Source organism: Lepisma saccharinum, chromosome 26 (assembly GCF_977018435.1).
Source record: "Lepisma saccharinum chromosome 26, izLepSacc3.1, whole genome shotgun sequence".
Classification (NCBI taxonomy): Eukaryota; Metazoa; Arthropoda; class Insecta; order Zygentoma; family Lepismatidae; genus Lepisma; species Lepisma saccharinum.
In genome coordinates this window covers 51,092,809-51,113,643 of record NC_139254.1, presented here as the reverse complement: position 1 = coordinate 51,113,643, position 20,835 = coordinate 51,092,809, and the positions used below count along the sequence as shown (strand labels likewise).

Here is a 20,835-nt window from a genome sequence, read left to right as displayed (position 1 = left end):
CTTACATTTTCATATGGTATAATAGGAATGTGTTTTGGTAGGAGAATAGCTCTCATATCTGTGCCATGAAGAGAGACTGTTTATCCTCTTTGGAAACAATTCAATCTAAAAACATCTTTTCCACATGGTGTAACACTATAATTTTATGCACATTACAATTTTCTGGATTTCTGATGAGTATAAGGGTAATAAATTATCTTTCAACATAATTAAACCACAAACTATGCATCAAATAGTATTTCTAAACTTTTTTAATTCCAAACAAGTATAACTAATTCAGAAAAAACTCAAATGTGATTTTTTTAAATTTACATTAAATCAATAAACAATGCAGATATCATTAATAATGCACTTCCATTAAAATGAAAATATTCAACTAGAAACAATAATTGAATGAAAATAGAAGCTTTTAAAACTAATTTTGAACAAATTTAATGAACATTCATGGCTCCATTAAAAACAAAATAGTCAGATACTTAGGATGGCAGTCTTAAAATATCCAGCTTTGGTGCAAGGAGTTTCATATTTTGAAACACTTCTACCGGATATCAAGTGCAAACATTAGAAATTTCACGCACAAAGATTCCAAGATATTTTATTGTAATTTTTTCAAAACAAAATGCACAACAATATAGCAAAAGTTTTGTATATTAAGTTTTATACATTACTTTGCACAGATTTTATACACTATGGATTCTCTTTACTTTTAAGACCGTACTCTATTTTTTTTCAGTTCATGTCCCCCAATTCTTCACTAACTGACACTTATTCTAAAAAATAACACAATATGTTAACAACTTTGCAACTCCTAATAACCCTTCACTTATGTACTATGTGTTGAGCAACTTAACCGTGATCACTTTCAAGAACCATGAAATAAAAAGTCAAGCACAGTGCATAATGATAACTGTTTTTTATGATCTCTCTTGGTTACAAATCAATAACTTAAAAAGAGCACCAACATATAAAATTTATTTACAAACGTACATACAATATTATAGCAGAAATAATTTTACAGAATCTAAATAGAATGCAAGCAGATTAGATCTATACATAGTTGCTTTGCAAATCATAATGAAACTACATCAAAACAGTCTACACGTGCTATGAGAAATTAAGCCACACACTGGCTATTATTGTAGTAAAGAAGGCTGATAATTACTTATCTAGATTTCAAATCAAATATACTTGTATGATATATCTAACAAACTTACTGGAGCAGATATACAGAAGTAATCTGAATCACTCAATAAAATATATAAAATTCAATTTGCCAAAGGCATATTTTTACACTACCTATATTACAGACGTAGATACAGTTTTGGATAATTAAGAGTTAAAAGGAGTTTTGACATTTACATTGCATTGATATAAAAACTGCACAGTTTCACCACCAGAGGGAGTCCCGCTGGCAGCAACAACTATCACCATGTTTGCTGCAAGAATTAATCTATTGACGTTAAGTTCCTTTCCCAATTATAAACAAGAGTCCAATCAGCCTATCTTTCTTCATAATAAGGGCTGATGTTGCGGAGGATAGTTCATTACACCCAATGGCATCTGAGAAGTTATGTGAGAGTAGGAGCCGGGTGGAATGATGTCTGCAGCTGAGCTTGGTGGGCCGAAATTTGTGACAATACTGAAATTAAATGAATTCACCTTTGTAACTATGCTATAACAGCCAACTGAAAAACAAATTTGCATGGTTAGAATAAGTTTTTGTGTGTGTCGAGATCATATAAGTTGTTTCCAAAAAGTGATAAACAAAAATTGATATTCGTATGAAACCACTCAAAATTATGCACTTCTGGATGGCTGTTTTAAACAAAACCATTCATACATTCTGGAAGAACTGGGAATTTTAACACCTGTTCAAGCAGCTCCAGTGTCCACCCAGCGTTGTATAAAGTGGGTACCTGGAGGAAACTCTGGGGGATAAAAGTGGTCAGGAGCATGGTGCTGATCACATCATCGCCACCTTCGGCCGTGATCAAGAAAGTGTGGAGCCCTAACTCCACACCCCCTATGTGGAAAGCACAGGGGAGCACTTTACTTTTCTTATCTCCCAAATAATGAAAGTTAAATGATGAAAATGTTGCATTACTATTGCAGTTGACTGTTCTATAGAACTACACGGAAACAGTTGCCACCAAAAGAGCAAATGTGACCCTATAACGGGTATCGTTATACGAGTCATATTATATTCAACTGTATTCATGTTTTTCTCTATATTATTGATAATGATTATTGAAAATTAACCACGGCTGTTGCTGCGCGCATGCTTATATTCTTGAGGACTCACAGAGCAAAATCTTTATATCTGTTGGCAACATTGTGCAGCGCGATTCGAGTAACAGATCTTTTGAACGGTTCATTGGTAATAACTGATCTTGATTTCCGAACGGGATCCAGTTTGAAAATGCTTCTTTCTTTAATGTGATTTGGCGAGTTTGTGAAAAACAAAGATTAAACCATGGGTTTTAATCATTCTCGGATATACGTTGGATGTGAAAGCAGTTCTGTACTGGGAATTGGACTTGTTGCCGGAAATCGCAGGTTGGAATCTGAACGTGAGGAACGGGTCGCGGAAGAGCGATTCAGGAGTTCAAGAAGAAGGAATGGTAGACGCAGAAGTGAGCTGTTTTGATGCTGCAGATATCAAGGGATATCGGTCCATTTATAGGCGATCCATCCAAATTGAAGGATGCCTATGACCCACAAAGGATAAGATTACCTGTTTCACGAGAAATTTGTGAGCGCAAGTGAAGGTGTGAGCGGATATGTGAATTTTATTTTCGCTCAATATTCACAAATTGAAAGACCCGGATGCATTGTAAGTAGGAATCCTTTTCTATCTAAGTGATTACGGATAAACTCAAATTCAACTGAGAATACATGAAACTCATCGGCTTTATACGTGATTTAAGCTAGCTTTCATGTGCGTATATTATGGCCATAATACGGAACTCAATACGTCGTTAATTTGAGCGCGAAGCATATGCTTGAGGTAGCCATCTTGACGAGGAAATCTCTCGCTGCCTAAGACTGTGTAAATATTAATTATTGTATATAATTTTAATTTATTGTGCTCAATTCATTCATTATTTTCTGTGATATTTGTCAAAATTTACCTCATATCGAATGAGAGATTTTGTAACGTATGTTTACGTCCGTTAGCTGTCAATAATCGAGGCTGCTAAAACTTACATAGACAAATTTCATTGTTGGTTTTCATACGTTGAAATGGTATAAAATTGTATTCGTCAGCAACGTCAAAATGATCTAAATGATAATCTTTCAAATTATTTTCACACGTAATAATTGACGGTGTCAATGAGCATGGTGTGATCGATTTTAAGGAAAAAGACAGCGGTCACATCAGTTGATATTCACGTATTAATACACCATTGTCTGGCATGTTGGTAAGGTGCAGAATGTAGCTTACACAAAATGTTGTGTTATGTGTTCGTCGTAATTCAAAATAAAATCCAGCATATCTTATTTCTGCAATTGTTTTAGTTAATAAATGCTCATAAATCAACTCTCTAGTGTGAATATTATTAATTTACAGATTTCAATTCATGTAAGATAACCATGTGCATACTAATGTCAGTGATATCTTACAGGTGGGGGGTTCACTTCTTACTGGTCACTCGTGCATGAATTATAACTCAAGAAATTGTTACTTACTTTTACCTTAGCGTATTCGTTATCGGGAAAGAATTTAAATTAAGTTCATCTTTCGGGTGCGTCAATAAGTCAACGGAGATGGGTTCATTTTAATATACAGGGTGGACAGGTGACAGCGGAATTTAGTATAAAGCATAAGTTCATTTTTGCTGCGGTTTTATACTTCTTGAGGTCAATAATGGTGAACATAAACTTTTAGGATAATTTTGGTCAAGATTCTCTGGTTTGTTTAAGCTTAATTGTTGTAATTCTTTAACACGGCTACCAGCGTTACCGATGAGATGGGTGGGGTCACGTGTGAGAATTTGGTGTGATTTCAGTGTTTTGTAATTGAGATGTCATCTAAATTGTTCACATTAACTTAGTATACCTACCCACCAGGCATTGACATTCTGATTGGGAGTTCTCACCTCTCAGGGTTCGTCACAACCCTATGGGACTTTTTCAGCAAAAACCAACACATTATCAAACTGGTCATGTCATTGCCACATCATTTCTCAAAAACTACACATGGTAATTGCGTTCTGACCTTTTTGTTCATTTACATACATGTGAAGGTATGCGATACTGGAATGACAAAACAATATATCTTTTATCACTATAATTAACAAACTCAATTTGAAAAGGTTGATTTTGTAGGGGGAAAAGAACACTAAATTGAGCATAATGCAAAGGGGAGAGCAATTCAATCAATCTCTTATCATATATTTGCAAGCTAACAGGGTAAATTGACTTTTGGTCCTGAATAAATAAACTAAACTGCCAATGAACATAGCTGGGGCCACAACAATAACATTCCTTCTACATAATAAGAAACCTTAAATACAAGATTTAAAAACTTACCTACTTTAGTTATTATGTAAGTACAAAGTTACAATATAGTAACTTCATCTAGGTATAACATAAGACAAGAAAATTCCAAAACATTATTACATCTTTGTCTCATCCTCTCCTTCCCATTTATCATTCCTATTATCTTCTCAATGTTTCTTTTAATTACAATTCTGCCTTGCGTCGAATTTCTTTGCACGAACTCAAAATATGTATTTTCCCCCCTCGCATCCTTCATTCACTAGGAGGTCAAGGCTTCCAAACTTAGCAACCCCACAAATCATCTAAGGATGGACATTCAAATTGAAGAAAACAAGAAAAATTGAATTCTTGATATAATGTTCAAATTTCAAAACATGATATCCAAAAGAACAAATCCCAGATCCGACATCCACACCTTGAAATCCCAGATCCGACATCCACACCTTGAAATCCCAGATCCGACATCCACACCTTGAAATCCCAGATCCGACATCCACACCTTGAAATCCCAGATCCGACATCCACACCTTGAAATCCCAGATCCGACATCCACACCTTGAAATCCCAGATCCGACATCCACACCTTGAAATTCCAGATCCACATCCACACCTCAAATTCCAGATTCGATATCCACACCTCGAATCCCAGAACAGACATCTACACCTCGAATTCCAAATCCGACATCCAAAGTTTGAATCACAGATCCGACATCCAAACCTAGAATCCCAGATCCGATATTCAAACATCAAATTCCAGATCCAATATTCAAATTTACAATCCTAAATCACGTAACCAAATCACAAATCCTATATGTAAATCTTGAATCTGAGATGTGATATCCATATCTCAATCCAGAATCTGGTATTCGAAAGTCTAATTCAACATCTGAATCTTGAATTCCAGGTACAATTTCAGAATCCCGGATCCAATATCTGAAGCCTTGATTCAATATCCAAATATTTATTATCTAAATACATTAGCATACAATTTGGGTCTGCTAATCCCAGGAATAGCAGGTGAAATACTTTCAATATGCATGCAAATTTGTAGCACTTATCTATTTAAAACAGTTTTTTTTTTTTTTTTTGTATTAGTATTTCTTCACTTTCATTCGCTGTGATCCAAACTCACAAATCTGTTCAAACGAACCAGGTTCAAAATTAAGTATATATTGTAGAGTTCTTTCACTACCTTACCTGAAATTTTCTTAATTTATATGGTTACATGTGATAACATGATACACGCACACAAAAACAAATTTCCAGGCCAGGTCTCAAAAGTTCGGAACCTTTGGTGTCAAGATTCAATCGTCCACTCAGCATGTTCAGCCACTGAGGCATATTATGCTACCATTAGCTTTAACCCTTTAAGTGGGTATGACCGATATATCCATGTGGCCCACTTGTTATCTGCAGTGGGTTCGACGGATGTGTGCACCCTTGACAATCTCTGGCTAATGTGTCCTGAATGACAAGCTTCCTAACTGACTAGCTACCAAACAAACTCTTTTTACTGTTGAGTTAGTTCGTATTTCCACTTTAGATCTTTCTCTTCAGAAGCTTCAGAGTATTTAACTTATACTGGTCGTATGTCCAGACGCCAGAGCCTCGTTAGTCTGCAAAATGCAGTCCTGGGTGTACCACGTGGAAGTGAGGTTGACAATTGGGTGTCCTATGTGGAAGGTCACCCCTTACACCCCGAGATAAGGATGAGTGATCATATGATGAAATTGATGAAGGGTAATACTGGAAACAAGACAGGTATTTTTCTTTTTCAGGTTATTAGTAAACTAACATTTGTCCTTCTCCATCTTCTCTTTACAAATATGGAAAGAAACCTGAGTCTTTGCCGCATCTACTGGTGGACAAGGTTGTAAACCAGTTAAGAATGGAAGGGGAGCCAGCTGAATGAGGTATTGGTTTTTAGTGTTCTCTCTGTAATAATAGTGAATAAATTGTGGTTTTAGATTTAACTTAGATAAACTGCAATGAGTTTCCTCTCACTGTAGTAAAATGAAAGCTTCATATGAATGTTAATGAAAGGTATATTCAATACTAGATTTACAAGGTATATATTTTCTTTTTTGAATAAGCCATAAACGTCAAAAGAAAAAGAATAGTCTTCAATTAATGAAGATTATCAGAATGCTAACAACTAGATTATTTTGTAGTTCACATGGTTAGGGTGATATATCCAGGTTGGCCCATCCACTTGGTCTATCAAGTAACAAGTGTGATGTCACCAGCGAGACATTATGATGCAATTTGAAAAACTAAATTCAAAATTGATTAAATAATGGATGTTCTTTCTTAAACTGGTTGTCTGTGACACAATTTGTATTTAATAAAACAATAGACATTCAATTAAGTCAAATTACCATGAATATGAAGCATTAAACTGAGATTACATGCTCAGGGCATTACAACACTTTCCCTCTGCATTTACATTAGTTTTCTTACATCCGATGCTTTCTTTTCAAAACATTGAACATCGTACATGTTCAGTTTTCTGATTAAAATGTTTCAGTTGCCTTCAATGTCTGAACACTGCCTTTTCTTTATCTGAAAATTTTTCACTGGAGATAGTATCAGGTTATTCAGAAAGTAAGTTCCATTCGGTAAAGTTCTCTGTGCATATCGAACCATGCCATGAGGCATACATAGGGGCATGTGGGGCAGGGCCCCCCCACATTCTATCGATCTCGGCCATGGAGGTGATGTGATCAGCACCATGCTCCGGTTGCCTTTACCCTCCCTGGTTATCTGTTTAGTTCAGGCTGGATGTCCCCCTTTATGTGGAGCAAGGCTGGAAAAATTCTGACCTTAAATCACCCACACCAGGTCTCCCACGTGAGAGTCAGATGCCCTACCAACTTGACTACCGTGATTCCATTAGGCTGTTAAAAAAAAATGGCACCTATATTTCTCACAACTTGATTATGATCAAAATCCTTATATCGTAAGTTACTTCTCTGCATAATCAGCACTACTGTTAATGTACCTGCATATTGGAAAAAAAGCTTTTGTAGACCCTCTTTGAGGAAACCTGACACTTGTGCATTCTTAATGAAACAGCAAAATGCAATACATGAGTGGAAACTCATATTCATTACAAGAAATCAGACTGGAGATATGTTTGAAGAGGGTCTACAAAAGAATCTTTCCCAGTATGATAAGTGCCTTAAAAGTGGTGGTACCTATACTGGGAAGTATTGTTGTTGTTGAGTTTGTTTTTAAGTGTACTTTATGCACAGAAAGGCTAATCGGGACATAAAATGGGATTAGAAGTACTGTGTGTCTCCACCAGGTATCGTCACATCATGGGGGAGACCTGACTATACAAAGAAGTAACTTATGGTGCATGGATTCTGAGCATAATAAAATTGTGACAAACACGGGTGACATTTTTAACTCTTCCACTTAAGAATTTTGGCACGCTGATATATCTTTCGCTGCACAGTTTTTTGGGGGAATTTTTCACAACTGCATACATTTGTAAAAAAAAAAAAGTATTCTAAAGTACTGATATGAATTCTACCACTATTATTTCAACAAAGGACCATAGCCGGGAGTTTTCCTTGGTGTTAAAAATGCAGGAAGAGATGGCAAAATAAGGATGGACTACTAAAAAAAAAAGTATATGTACCCCCCTTTTCCCTTTTGAAAAACCCGGGCATGCCACTGAGTGGATAAATTACCCTTCTTGCCATTGTTGTTTACATATAACGGCACACATTTTTCATTTGTTCAGGGGGTGTAAGGGATGCTCCGTCCATGTAGTGCACCCAATAGTAAACCTCACTTCCACATAGTACACCCTGGACTGCAGACTAACGAGGCTCTGGCGACTGGCCCTGGTAATTCTGTGTCGTCCTGTGTTTTGTCCTTGTTTGTGCTGAGCGACCTTCTTAGCCTCAGCTTTTAAACAAGGCAAGGAAATTTTAGTTTTCAGACACGCTTTTATTTTTGTTATGATAAGGGGCTGGAGCCCGTATAGTGTGACGGGTGCAAAATAGCTTCAGTGCTGATGCACCCAATAATTTTTATTTCCAATTCAAATTCAAAATTCATTTGTTCAGAACCAAAGTGAGTTACTTCTTTGGAAAACAGTTCAAATGTCACACACTAGATGGCAGAATGTTTCGATAATGTTTTCTCGTACAGACTAACTTCACTCAACATCAGCAGCGACAAGCATATTTGAAATCAACTGCAGTTGCTTTCCGTAAGTTACCGATATTGAGACAAAATCAACTAAAGTCGCTTTCAGCAGCAAAAGAGTTAAAAGCTTAATGTAAATTAATTTCTGAATAGCCTGATAATTTCTTATACAAAATCAAAAAAAAAGGAACTTCAGTGTTGGAGACCTCACCAAATGCATAAACTCTTTACCTGCCACACTCAAAGCTAAGCCAATACCACTTTGATACCGGCTGATAACGATTTTGGGGAAAATGAACAATTTTAAATGTGACCAGAATATTATAATCTACTCCAAAGTTATGAGACATTGCATTATACATGGAAGGGCATTAAAACTTGCACAGGGACCCGTGTTGTGGAAATTCTGGGGAGCGCAAAGGTTGGTTTGGTACATCCAACCAATAGCTAGTTGAGTAATAATTTACACGTTTCAGTAAAATATCATCTGTGTACCATCAGCTTAAGTTTTTCATTATGACTACTATGTTAACCTATCGGAACATTGCTTAAAATATCCATACATTCTGTAAAATGTGTAATTTAAAATATATTTTGACTTGGCAAAAAATGCCTACATCTTCACATACACCACATAAAACTTTGGGTTTGGAAAAGTATTAGTGTAGCTGGTTGTTTTGCAACAAGTACGAGGATGGGTCACATTAAAATATTATAAGTCTGACAAAAATTATGGGACAGATTGTACACTGTTCAGATGGGAGTGATTTGGAAGGAAAAGTTTACTTTGTCATTTTAAAGATGAACACTACTACACACTGGTATCAGTGAAGAGTAGAAGTTATTTGTGCTCTAGAAAGGTTAAAAATAGGGCTGAGCTGACTCAAATTCAAACTTCAAATCAAACTTGAACTCGAAACGATGTATTAGTACTGGAAAGTATTTGTTTAAATTTGACCATCAGTACTGGCAGAATCTAGTTATCTCACAGGGTGTGTAAAAATTTCATGTGATTTTTTCAAGAAGTCTAAGTATCATGTAAATTATGCAAAGTGTGTAATTTTATTTAAGTTTGAATCAACATTATGTGACACAAGTGAATTTCATAACTAAATAACAGCTATTTTAATACACACATGAAATGTACCCACATATACATGCACTTGTTTATTTTATTCAATTAATTTCCGTGACAAATGGCAGCATCCACATTGGAACTTGTACGGTGACAGGTCACCAAATTAATCGAATTAATTAAGCAGGTACGTGTATTCGTAAGCACGTTTCGTGTGCATATCTAACCACATCTAAAGTCCTATAACATGAATTAATAATTTTAATATTCAAGTTGCAAAGCAAAACTCTGGTACCTTGATGCACAATTGCAATGGAATATTCAATATTTTAATATTTATATATACAGGGTGCCACATAAGTCAACTGACACAAGCAGTTACTGACTGCAATTTTTCAAGTGACTTATGGATCACCGCGTATTCTAAACACAATGTTCAAACATCAATATTGTCATTGGTGAGAATCAGTAAGGGTATAAGCATCAATTACAAGTATCGGTTCAAGTAGCGTCAGCACAGACCTATTTAAAAGCAACAGAAATTCTCTGGCAAATGAGAATTCAATGTCGATATGCATGCCTACCACTCTAGCAAGTTTATGAACGGAGAAGAAAGTTTGGACATGACATAGCTTCTCAGAATGCATGAGTTGCTGCAGGCACAACCCAAATAGAGTCTAGCACTTGGAAATACATGTAGACCTACAAAGAACCTATGTTGAAAAATTGCAAAAAAGAAAAAAACCTTATGCAACAATAAAAGCAAAGATTGTGCGAGAAATAGCAAAACAAATTAAGGCTTACATTTGATGTACCCCCACACCTTCCAATGTCAACCTAAAAATAGAAATTTTTATCAAGCCAGCTTTAGTCCTGATATGATGCACCCAACATGATTCTTCTTGTATGTACATATTGCTTGCACCGTAGAACGATTTTGGTTGTAGTTATGGTTCTTACAAATACAATTTTTCATGTAACGTTTCAGAGAAACACCCGCTCCCTTCATCAGACATTTATTCCAAGTTTGATTAGCATTACAGTTATAAGGGGTAGGATTTATATGTAAATACATGCTTTTAGCTTGATGAATTACCACTGAAATATTGTAACATCTTTACTTACTTACATACTTAATCCATCCTCTTCTACCTTGCGGTGTAGAGGTTTTCCAGAAGGATAAACATCTGTCCCTGTCCTGCACTTCTTTCCAGTCGCTGCCCCTTACTTCCACAGCTCTCTTTATATCATCATCCCACACTTTTCTAGGTCTTCCTCTTGGTTTTGTCCCCTACATTTTCACTTCGTAAACTGTTTGGCTACGTGCATTCCAGCCATTCACTTCACATGACCAAACCATCTTAGGTTCTGCTATACTTTCTCTAGTAAAGGAGAAACTCGCAAACAATTTCTTATGACATCTTTTCTGGTTTTTCCTTCTATCTTACAAAAAAAATCTCATATCCATTATCTGCAGTTTACTTTGGTGTTTTGATGTCAATGTCCAGGATCATGGGTATGTATATGGTTTTATACACTGCTAGTTTTGTTGACTTTGTTATTTCCTTTTTATTGAGGAAGTTTCTCTTCAAGGCATTAAAAATAAGCATCCTGTTACTTGTATTCTACTGTTAATTTCATTGTCTATTTTACCATCTTGCTGTAGTATTGCTCCCAGATATTGAAGTTATTAACCTGTTCTAATTCTTGATTTCCAAGGTATATTTTATGCTCTACCTCTTTTCTTGCTATTGTCCTGGTCTTCATTTTATTGTTATTTATTCTCATCCCATATCTTAGAAGCTCTTTATTCCAGATTTTCATGTTATATTGTAATATCTTTACAAATACTAATGTTTGTAGTGATTTAAGATACATTTTATTGTCAATATTTTTTCCTATTCCTTAATACATACTTTTACATATTTAAAGAAAACATACTTAATTTTACATATTTCAACAGATTTCACATATTGTTCACATTTGATCATTTTGGAATTGTTCAAAATAAATACATTATGTGCTCCATGAGCATTTCAACTCCGGCACGTGTTCTTGTAGGAATTGTATAAAGGAGGCTGTCATTTTTGCTGCTTATGCAATACATATTGTTTTCTTTGTTAAAATTCCCATGCTTTGATGGGTAAGTTCATAACAAAATAAAAAGAGAAGCTAAACAGCTTATCAGGGTTGTTATTGTTCCAGAAGCCAGCATCCTTTGCAAATGTATAACAAAGGCAGCTGACTGTTGCCCATCACAGGGATGCAATAATACTGCTTGAGGAGGAGTGTTGTGGTCTAATTGTTGAAGTTTATCACGTTCGCAGGTTATTAGTTCTCAAACCAGTGGTAGTCAGTTATGTATTACCTGTCATTGCTGATCCACTACCAGTACAGATGGGTTTATAGGGAGTGAACCGTTAAAATGCCACCAGGTCCATTAATGCAATGGAAAATAATAAATTGTTCATTTTATTTGAATGAGGAATCACACGAATGAGGAATCATTATGAAGAAGTCTGCTTTGCATCATTTTGGGTAATTTTACGCATGTGTTAGTCCATATTTTGTGAAATATTAATCCATATGTATGTACATATAAAGCCACTTGTTAGTACATATTAATTCCAGCCTTGGTTATAACACTACATTGTTATAACTTAGTAATATATATTGTAGTACTGGTAATATATTAACCAACACTACATTGTTTTAACTGTAACATTAATCAAACAGAATAAATGTCTCATGAAGGGAGTGTGTGTACTCGCTAAATGTTAAATAAAAAATGTTACCATTTCTTAAATAATGCATATAAAGTCTGCTTAAGTAAATGGTGCCAAAAGCGAGAAAAAATAACATGTCGGCTCAAGCAGTTCATGCAATGATGAAACTACCTTTGACATGCCTTGCAATGGCATCCACAATGTTGGGTCAACATCAAGCAGTGTACACATGACTGCAAAGGAAAAAGCAATAGTAACTAAGAAATGTCAGGCTAAATATCTGTCTAAAGTTCATTACAAAATAACCATCATGAACATTTTTATATATTTCCAGGATGCCAATTACTTTATGTAAGTTTTAAGGTCACAATCAGGGCGTTCCTTGTGAACACCAAATACATGATAATACCAGTTTCAAGTCAGAAGCTACTGATATTTTGAAACCAATATGATAGATCAATTATTAGACTTGCATATGCACTTGATGTGAATACAAAAATCAAAGATCTAGTTGCATCTAAATCTACTGCTTTGGTGGGTACGTGGAAAAAGATAATGTATTCTACATAATTTACTCATTGTTTCACATAAAAGTTTGACTCGCGATCGATTTCACTCCTTTCTGGAAACTGCCTCAGGCACATACCCAATGCAAGAAGAACCGCCAGAAATGGTGTAAAATTGATCATGCATCAACCATTTACGTGGATCCACACGTAAGATGTGAAAACTTTTCGTACCAAACGAACCATATTTGAAGTTCAAACTCAGTACATAAAATTATATTTCAGCGTTATGGTGAATAAAATCTCAAATTTGGTTTCAACATGTTCAGGGTGTTTATAATTTCATAAAAACAAAATTTCCTGTCTTTTCCAGACCAATAACACAAATTTTGTAAGAAAGTCATTACGGAAATCCATGTATATTTATGCATGTGTGTAAGAAGGTCACTACATTTTAGCTGAACACAAAACTCAGAATTCCACTTAACCAAGTTAAAAGTAATAACAAGAAGGAAAGCTGAACAGGAATTGACTGTTGGATATGGGCATCAAGGGTGAGCTTTTTCTCTTAATACAGTGGAACCTCAATATTACGTTTCTCAGGGGACAAAGCTGAAAAAAAATTAAAATGCTGGAAAGTGTAAAACCAAGGAACATTCTGTTAAGTTGGGACCATAAGATTGAATGTATAATGTAGGAAAATATAAAATTGATGAACGTAAAATCAGGGTTCCAATGTACTTGCCACGTACTGCCTAATGGTAAACAGAAAATTTTCTTTAAAATAAAAATTAATTCATTTATACCATCAATAATGCATAATCACTGTAAAAAATTTAGTAATATATTAACCAAACACAAACCAAAAATTGCAATAAGAAAGTGGTAAATGCCAATAGCAGTAGTAGATTTCTACTTGAGAATAGTTCAAAACATGACTACTTTTCCTGGAGTATTTAATATGAAATTTTTACTGTGACTACCAGTGTATCAAACTGAAGTATAGTTTGTCCACAACAAATTTAAAATTTCTTGCTTCTCTTTTTTCTTTGTTAGTGCACTACTATAAAAAGATTGATTTTTCCAGAAACACAATAAATTTCCTGAACATTTCTAGCACATTTCAAGTTCAAATTCAGTTAATAAAATTATATTTCAGTATTATGGTCAATAAAATCTCATATTTGGTTTTGACATGTTCAGGGTGTTTATAATTTCATAAAAACAAAATTCTGGACAATTCCATGACTTTTCCAGAAAAATTAAATTCCCCACTCATTACAAAAAATAAGCACACTCATAGTAACCTTACCTTCTATCACACATGTGAAATTTGCAGAAATAAATACCCTAAGATTCTTGTTTCACTGTGGTTTCCATGTAATGTAGGATTTAAAAGCAATCTTAGATGTAATTTATCTTAAAGCAGGATAGGAAAAAAGTGTGTAATCTGTAAAGTGAACAATGTTAGAAACCAGGCCATATTTGAGAAGGTAAGTAAATCAATATACTGTACTTTCTCCTGTAGTGCTGAGTGATGTCGGTGCATTTATTTCTTGGTTCTTGCCAATACCAACACTTGGACACTTCTGAACAATTTAGAATTATTCTAAATAATTATGAGTAGGGCTAGGATTTTGACGCAAATGCATCTTTTTTTTTTTGGTAAGGCAGAAACATTGTATAAGTAAATAGAAACTTGTTTTACACGTAAGTGAATTAATTGGGATGCCTTTGTTAGGGCATTTTTTTTTGCATTTTGTGACCCTTTTTGGAGTAAAGGTCAGTTTTTAAACTTTCTAAAACCATTCAAGTCATTTTTCGGCCTTTTAAAAGTCATCTTATGTATTTTTCTACATTTTGGTGAAAGAAGGGGCATTTTCAATGCAAATGTAACCCTTTGAAGGAGAGAGGTTCCCGACTCTTGTCTCATTGCCTTCAGTGCAGTTCAGAACGACTGTGTTTGAAGAAACAAAGAAGTTCTGTGCAGTATTGTTGATACAAGCTGTTGTGTAACAAGTCAGCTCAAACAATGTGATTTTCCCCTCTATCAGTAAATACATTGTCGCCACATGGATTATTGTTAAAAAAAACAAGGGGTACAAAGTTTTGTGCTCTGTATTGGACATTTTGTCAGTGAAGCATTTGCACTCTATGGAATTAAAAGTGACTTAACAGCAAGTGATATTGTTAATTTCAAGTACCCTCCTCTTGTGTCTGTGGAAGTCGAGAGAAGTTTTTCCATGTACAAGGCTCTCTTCTCCAAAAACCAACAATCATTCACTTTTGAAAATTTGCATGATTTTCGTTGTGTACTGCAACTCGATACTTAAAGTGTAAAAGATGACAAAAAGTGAACTTTCTTACTTGCAGTACCATACAAAATTAACATGTGATAGATACTGTAACGTTAATTTGTCATTTGAATTTCTCTTGGTAGTTTATAAATTTGTTTTAAAAATCTTTCAGAATTTTTAGGTCATTTTTCTAAGTTTATAGGGCATTTTCTTGCATAAATGCATTTTTTAAAAGTCATTTTTTGGCAATTTTAAGATCATCAAAATCCCCTAATTATGAGTGTTTAGATGATAGGAACTTTAGTATGTCACTATACAAGACTTTTCTACTAAATTACTTTCTGATTTAGTTACGTAGAATTTATAGATAAATGTTTCTTAAAGCCTTATTAAAGTATTATTTTCATCACACATTTTGTCCACATAATTATTCACTGACTTGAAATTCTCAGTAAATTACTGGATAATCTAGATGACACAATGTGATGTATTGACAAATGAACTATATATTTTGTGTTTAGCATTTGGTTTCACGTTTTTCATTTAATTTCACAGTTTGTGGTAAAATATAGCAGGAAAATGTACTTTCTATCTATCAGGGTGGCTACAAACAAGCAGAAATGAAATTCCCTGACTTTTCCAGGTTTTCCAGGACAAAATTTACATTTTTCCCTGACAATTACAAACTAAACTAAATCGATGTTTTTGCAAATGGAAATAATAAACTCATACAGATCCACGTACCAATATTATTTTCTATGAAATTGACTTAATTTCTCTATTCTCTATAATTTGAATTCAAACTGCAAAATAGTGAATTTGGAAAATTATTACAATTCATAAGCTAGGGAAGGATTACGGAATTTTGTCATACGCAGTAAGTTTAAAATAAAATGCTTGATTATTATTAAAGTTACGACTAAATGAGTTAAGAGTGAAGAGTAATTGATTAAGAAATACAATTTGTAATATATCAGTCTCCTTATCCATTCTCGGTATTATATGTTGATATTTCCACTGAGGTTTGGAACCCTCTGCTTGCAAGAACCATGAGTGCGGACTCATTTTTCAATGCATAAAGCTACTTCTCTCTTCTCTGTAAAGAAAACAACTTAACTCTTTCATATAAGTGAAACAATTGAATCGAACAAAATAAAGTGTCATATTTCCTTACATTATCAATGGGATTTCTGCTTCAGTACAGTATATCCAAGTGAAGTACTGTGAAACTGACAACATGCAGATATATCATTAATGCTGACGAAAAGGGTATGTAGGTATTAGAAATATAACGCAAGAATTTATAGAATTGCATTGTATAGGTACCTGATTTAGCTAACCACACATTAAAACAGGAACACTCTAATAATAAAAGCTTCTGAAAGTTCATATACGAGGGGCATCCTGAAAAAAGCTCCAATGGTGTATATACGCAGCACTAGTGGTCGGAGAGCGACACACACACATGCAGGCAGGAAGAAGTGGCATGTAGCTCTAATCTGGTACAGTTGCAATGCAGCCGTTTTAGGACAGTTCTAGGTTCAAGATTGCAGCTCTCATACAGTATCCCACCGACTGCGATGTAGCCTACGTGTAGTAATTAATTTTTGCATGCTCAGAATTTGGCACAGAGCCACCAGCAATCGTGTGAGGTGTGCAGACCGGACGTCATGAGTGATAGTATGGTTAGACGATGGTGCAGACAATTCACGGAAGGCCAATCGAATGTGCACAACCCCATACAGCTGAGTACACACGGACCCTTTGCATCACTTCAGGTGAGAGATCTTGGACCACTCCCTGTACAGCCCTGGCCTTGAATGTACCGACTTTCATCTCTTTGTTTAACTGAAGAGGTTTCTGGCAGGGCAAGGATTTGACAGCTACACTGCGGTAGAGATAGTTCCAGTGTTAGCTGTCAGACACATATACCATGGGCATACAAAATTTAGTGCCATGCTACAACAAATGCCAGAACAACGGTGGTGATTATGCCGAAAATTAGGTTAGGAATCACTGTTACTAATGCAATAAATTACAACTGATATTCTTGTTTTATTTATACCTAATCGGTAGGGACCTTGATATTTTGTTACTTTTTTCAAATTGGTGTATTTTCTTATTTTTTACTATACGGTGTTATTTTTCCCAAAATTCACATTTTCATTTTAGCGCATTTTCTGGCAAATATCTGAAATTATACCCTTCATGGTGTTTTTAGAGTACTGTTTCAAATTGTAAGTCACATGGCTTATGCCTCTTCGTGAGAGTTTGATATCTTGAAAATTATTTTGGGGAAATTATTTTCCATACCCCTTTTTATAATTTTAAGGTAAGGATTTTAGATAATGGAAATTTCCCCATATATACTGAAGGGTGCATAATGACCATAAGTGGCGACGCACCCAAAAAATTAAAAACATGTGACCGATACCGATATATTATGGCACCAAAAATTGGCATTAGTAGTGTTACGTTTCCCAAAATTCGCGTTTTTGTTTTAGAACATTTATCTGCCAAATATACCGAAACTTAATACTCCATTGTGCTTTTAAATTATTCTTTTAAATTGTAGGTCACATGGTCTACGTATTTTCGAGACAGTTTGATATGTTGAAACAGATTTTTGAGGAAGTAAAGGTAAAGTGCTCCCCTGCACTTTTCCATGAAGGTGTATAGGGGTGTGGAGTTAGGGCCCCACACTTTCTTGATCACGGCTGAAGGTGGGGGTGATGTGATCAGCATCACGCTCCTGGCTACCTTTATCCCTCAAAGTTTCCTCAAGGTACCAGCTTCATATGATGCTGGGTGGGTGCTGGAGCAGTTTGAATAGGTGGAAAACATCCCGGTTCTCCCCCACAGGGGATCGACCCCGGGTCTCTCGCATAGTAGTCAGACGCCGTAACGACTGAGCTCCATTATTACTCGCTCGACAAATGCCGATGGTGCGCACTTAGCTTGGTAATTCAAAACCTACCTCGTGCGACAAATACGAAGATGTGGCTCCCGTGTGACGGTAGATACGCACTCGATCTCCTGTTAGAACCCTGCCACTTTCATATGATTTAATGTGGCTGTCGGAATTATTCCATGTACGTATAACTCTATAGTTTACTCTTGAGTAAAATGTTGGAAAACTTGCATGTTCTATGTACACAAGCATGGCCTAGAAAAGACAAGAATGTTGGATTTCATGGAATTTTTCATTGTTTTAGGACATTTCTTTAAAAAAAATCGCTAAAAATGCAAACAATTCGCATTTTATGCCAAATTCGCATAATTTCGGTATTTCGAACGGGCGAAAAATGTGTCCAGACATCACTGCACATTCCTAAACAAAACTTCACAGCAATTACCATTTTTCACGGTTTTGGCGTTTGCGAAAAATCAATGTCCCTACTAATTGGAAATTACTTTATGGCCTCCCCTCAATAGATGGAAAGTGAAAATTTAGCAGGGCTGGCAGAGAAAAGTCAATTCTTGAAGAAAGTGATTTGCTTTTATGATTGAATGATTCGATTAAATATGATATTAAAATATTTACGTATAATAAATACGTATTTTATGTTATAATATTGGACATTAACCTTACTCAGTGAGATATTAATGACCATCTCTAACGAGTTTAAACAGACAGAACAGAGAGTGGCGTTAATTTCATTGCAATACTAGTGTTGCAGTAAATTTGAGGTTGGGAGCATGCACGTGCCAATTTTTATAACGTTCACCAATGTAGATTTATGTTTCACTTTTTCGTGATGGTATTCAATATAGTATATCCCGTTTGGTTGGATTTCTTTTGATATCTAAGAATAGTGCAATGTCATTGTAAACGTATGTTAACTTGTGCAAAACCAGTAATACGTCAGGATGATGAAAGAAGACCTTCGTAAGCACTGCTACATTAAATAAGGCGAAGTGAGCCAGAAGAGTAATAAAATTCCAGCTGCATATTTGCAGTCTAAAGCTCTTCTTGTTTATGCATGCAATTTTTGTTGGATGTTGCAGTCAATGCAATTTCTGTCGCATGTTGTAGTGAGATACTTTGTCGGGTGGCGATATTCGACAAAAATCGTATGTATCAATGGAACATATTTGTTTCCATGTCCCTTCAGTTTGCCACCCGCTCTTATCCCCTCCATCTGTTGACAAGTCCCTTTACTACTCCCATACGGACAAGAAAAAAATGATAATTCAATGCATTTTCCATGTAATATTTAGAGGCTTAACCTTTACTCCTCCGATGATACCATATGGTATAATTAGAGTAAGGTCGTACTGGCGCGATGATACCATATGGTATCATGGTGCTGATTACGAAATAAATGTTCTTTTCGGACCTTCATACTCTTATGTTTGGGTGGAAACTCTGACACAGATCTGGAGCAAGCCTGGGAAATTCATATTGATGACAAACCTCCCCCCTCTCCGCAACATATCCATGCCACATTTCCAAACAGAGTTTCACATTTTGGCTCATTATTCAACTTGTATGGCACCCAGGAACATGAAACATGTTTCAATCTCTTTGGAAACGTCCATTCTTTGAAGATAATACTAAGGTTTGCGCCTTCTCCCTAAAATAACGGGAGAAGAGGGGGAAACTCCAGATTTTTTTGTTTTGTTTTTTTCATTGAAATTCGGTGGTCGCTCTCCAAACCCCCTTCCTCGGTTTGGCGTTCTGAATTGTACACGGTTACATGCTTTGATGTTTTAGCTGGAAAACAGAACTTATGCGAAGTAGATTGCTCCCATAGTGCCCAAGTTATAACAATTTTCCTCCAAAAATGCAAATTACATATTTTTCGTAAAAAACAGTTTCACATTTTGGCTTATTATTCAACTTGTATGGCACCCAAGAACATGAAACATGTTTCATTCTTTTGAGAAATGTCCATTCTTTTAAAAGAATACTAAAGTTCGCTCCTTCTTCCCAAATAGCGGAGAAGAGGGGGCAAATTCCATATCTTTATGGTTTTTTCATTGAAATTCGGGGGGTCGCGCCTCCCAAACCCCCTTCCTCGGTCCAGCGTTCTGAATTGTACACGGTTGCATGCTATGATGTTTTAGCTGCAAAACAAAACTTATCCGAAGTAGATTGTTCCCATAGTGCCCGAGTTATAACAATTTTCCTCCAAAGAGTGTTCGAATTTAAAATTCCCGCCGAGAAGCCCGGGAGAGAGAAATTTCTCTCTCTCTCTCTCTCTCCTCCTGCCATCACTGGTTTCTAGCGCCGTGGTTGTGTTGCGCATAAAAGAGGCCTAAAAGTTGAGGCCGAAACTTACGAACGAGATTTCCTGTTCCCGTGCAGAGTTCCATAACGATAATTTTAAAAAAATCAATGAAGACAAAATTCCCTGACATTTCCCTGACTTTTTCTGACACCTCAAATTCCCTGACTTTTCCCGGTTTTCCAGGTCTGTCGCCACCCTGATCTATGTAACCTCATAAGACAGACATGGCAGAACAATCCTCATTGGGTGACACGTGCTCAGTTAGCAAATCCTTCTGCTACTTGTGTTTGTGTATTTTGAAAGCCATTTTAATCTTCAGGAGATCAAACACAC

General features: G+C 35.6%; 1 protein-coding gene across 4 annotated transcripts in view; it reads right to left on the bottom strand.

Annotated features, from left to right (window-relative positions):
* Window positions 1-955: 955 nt before the first annotated feature.
* Window positions 956-20,835, bottom strand: part of Stam (signal transducing adaptor molecule) — an 83,375-nt gene continuing 63,495 nt past the window's right edge. For 3 of the 4 annotated variants that reach the window (XM_083112322.1, XM_083112325.1, XM_083112323.1), the window contains one exon: window positions 956-1,639. In XM_083112322.1, coding sequence (XP_082968448.1) covers window positions 1,510-1,639 — 130 coding nt within the window. In that variant the 3' untranslated portion in view covers window positions 956-1,509. Of the gene's footprint in view, window positions 1,640-12,636; window positions 12,699-20,835 lie in introns of all 4 variants that reach the window. The other variant, XM_083112324.1, reaches the window with a different exon arrangement.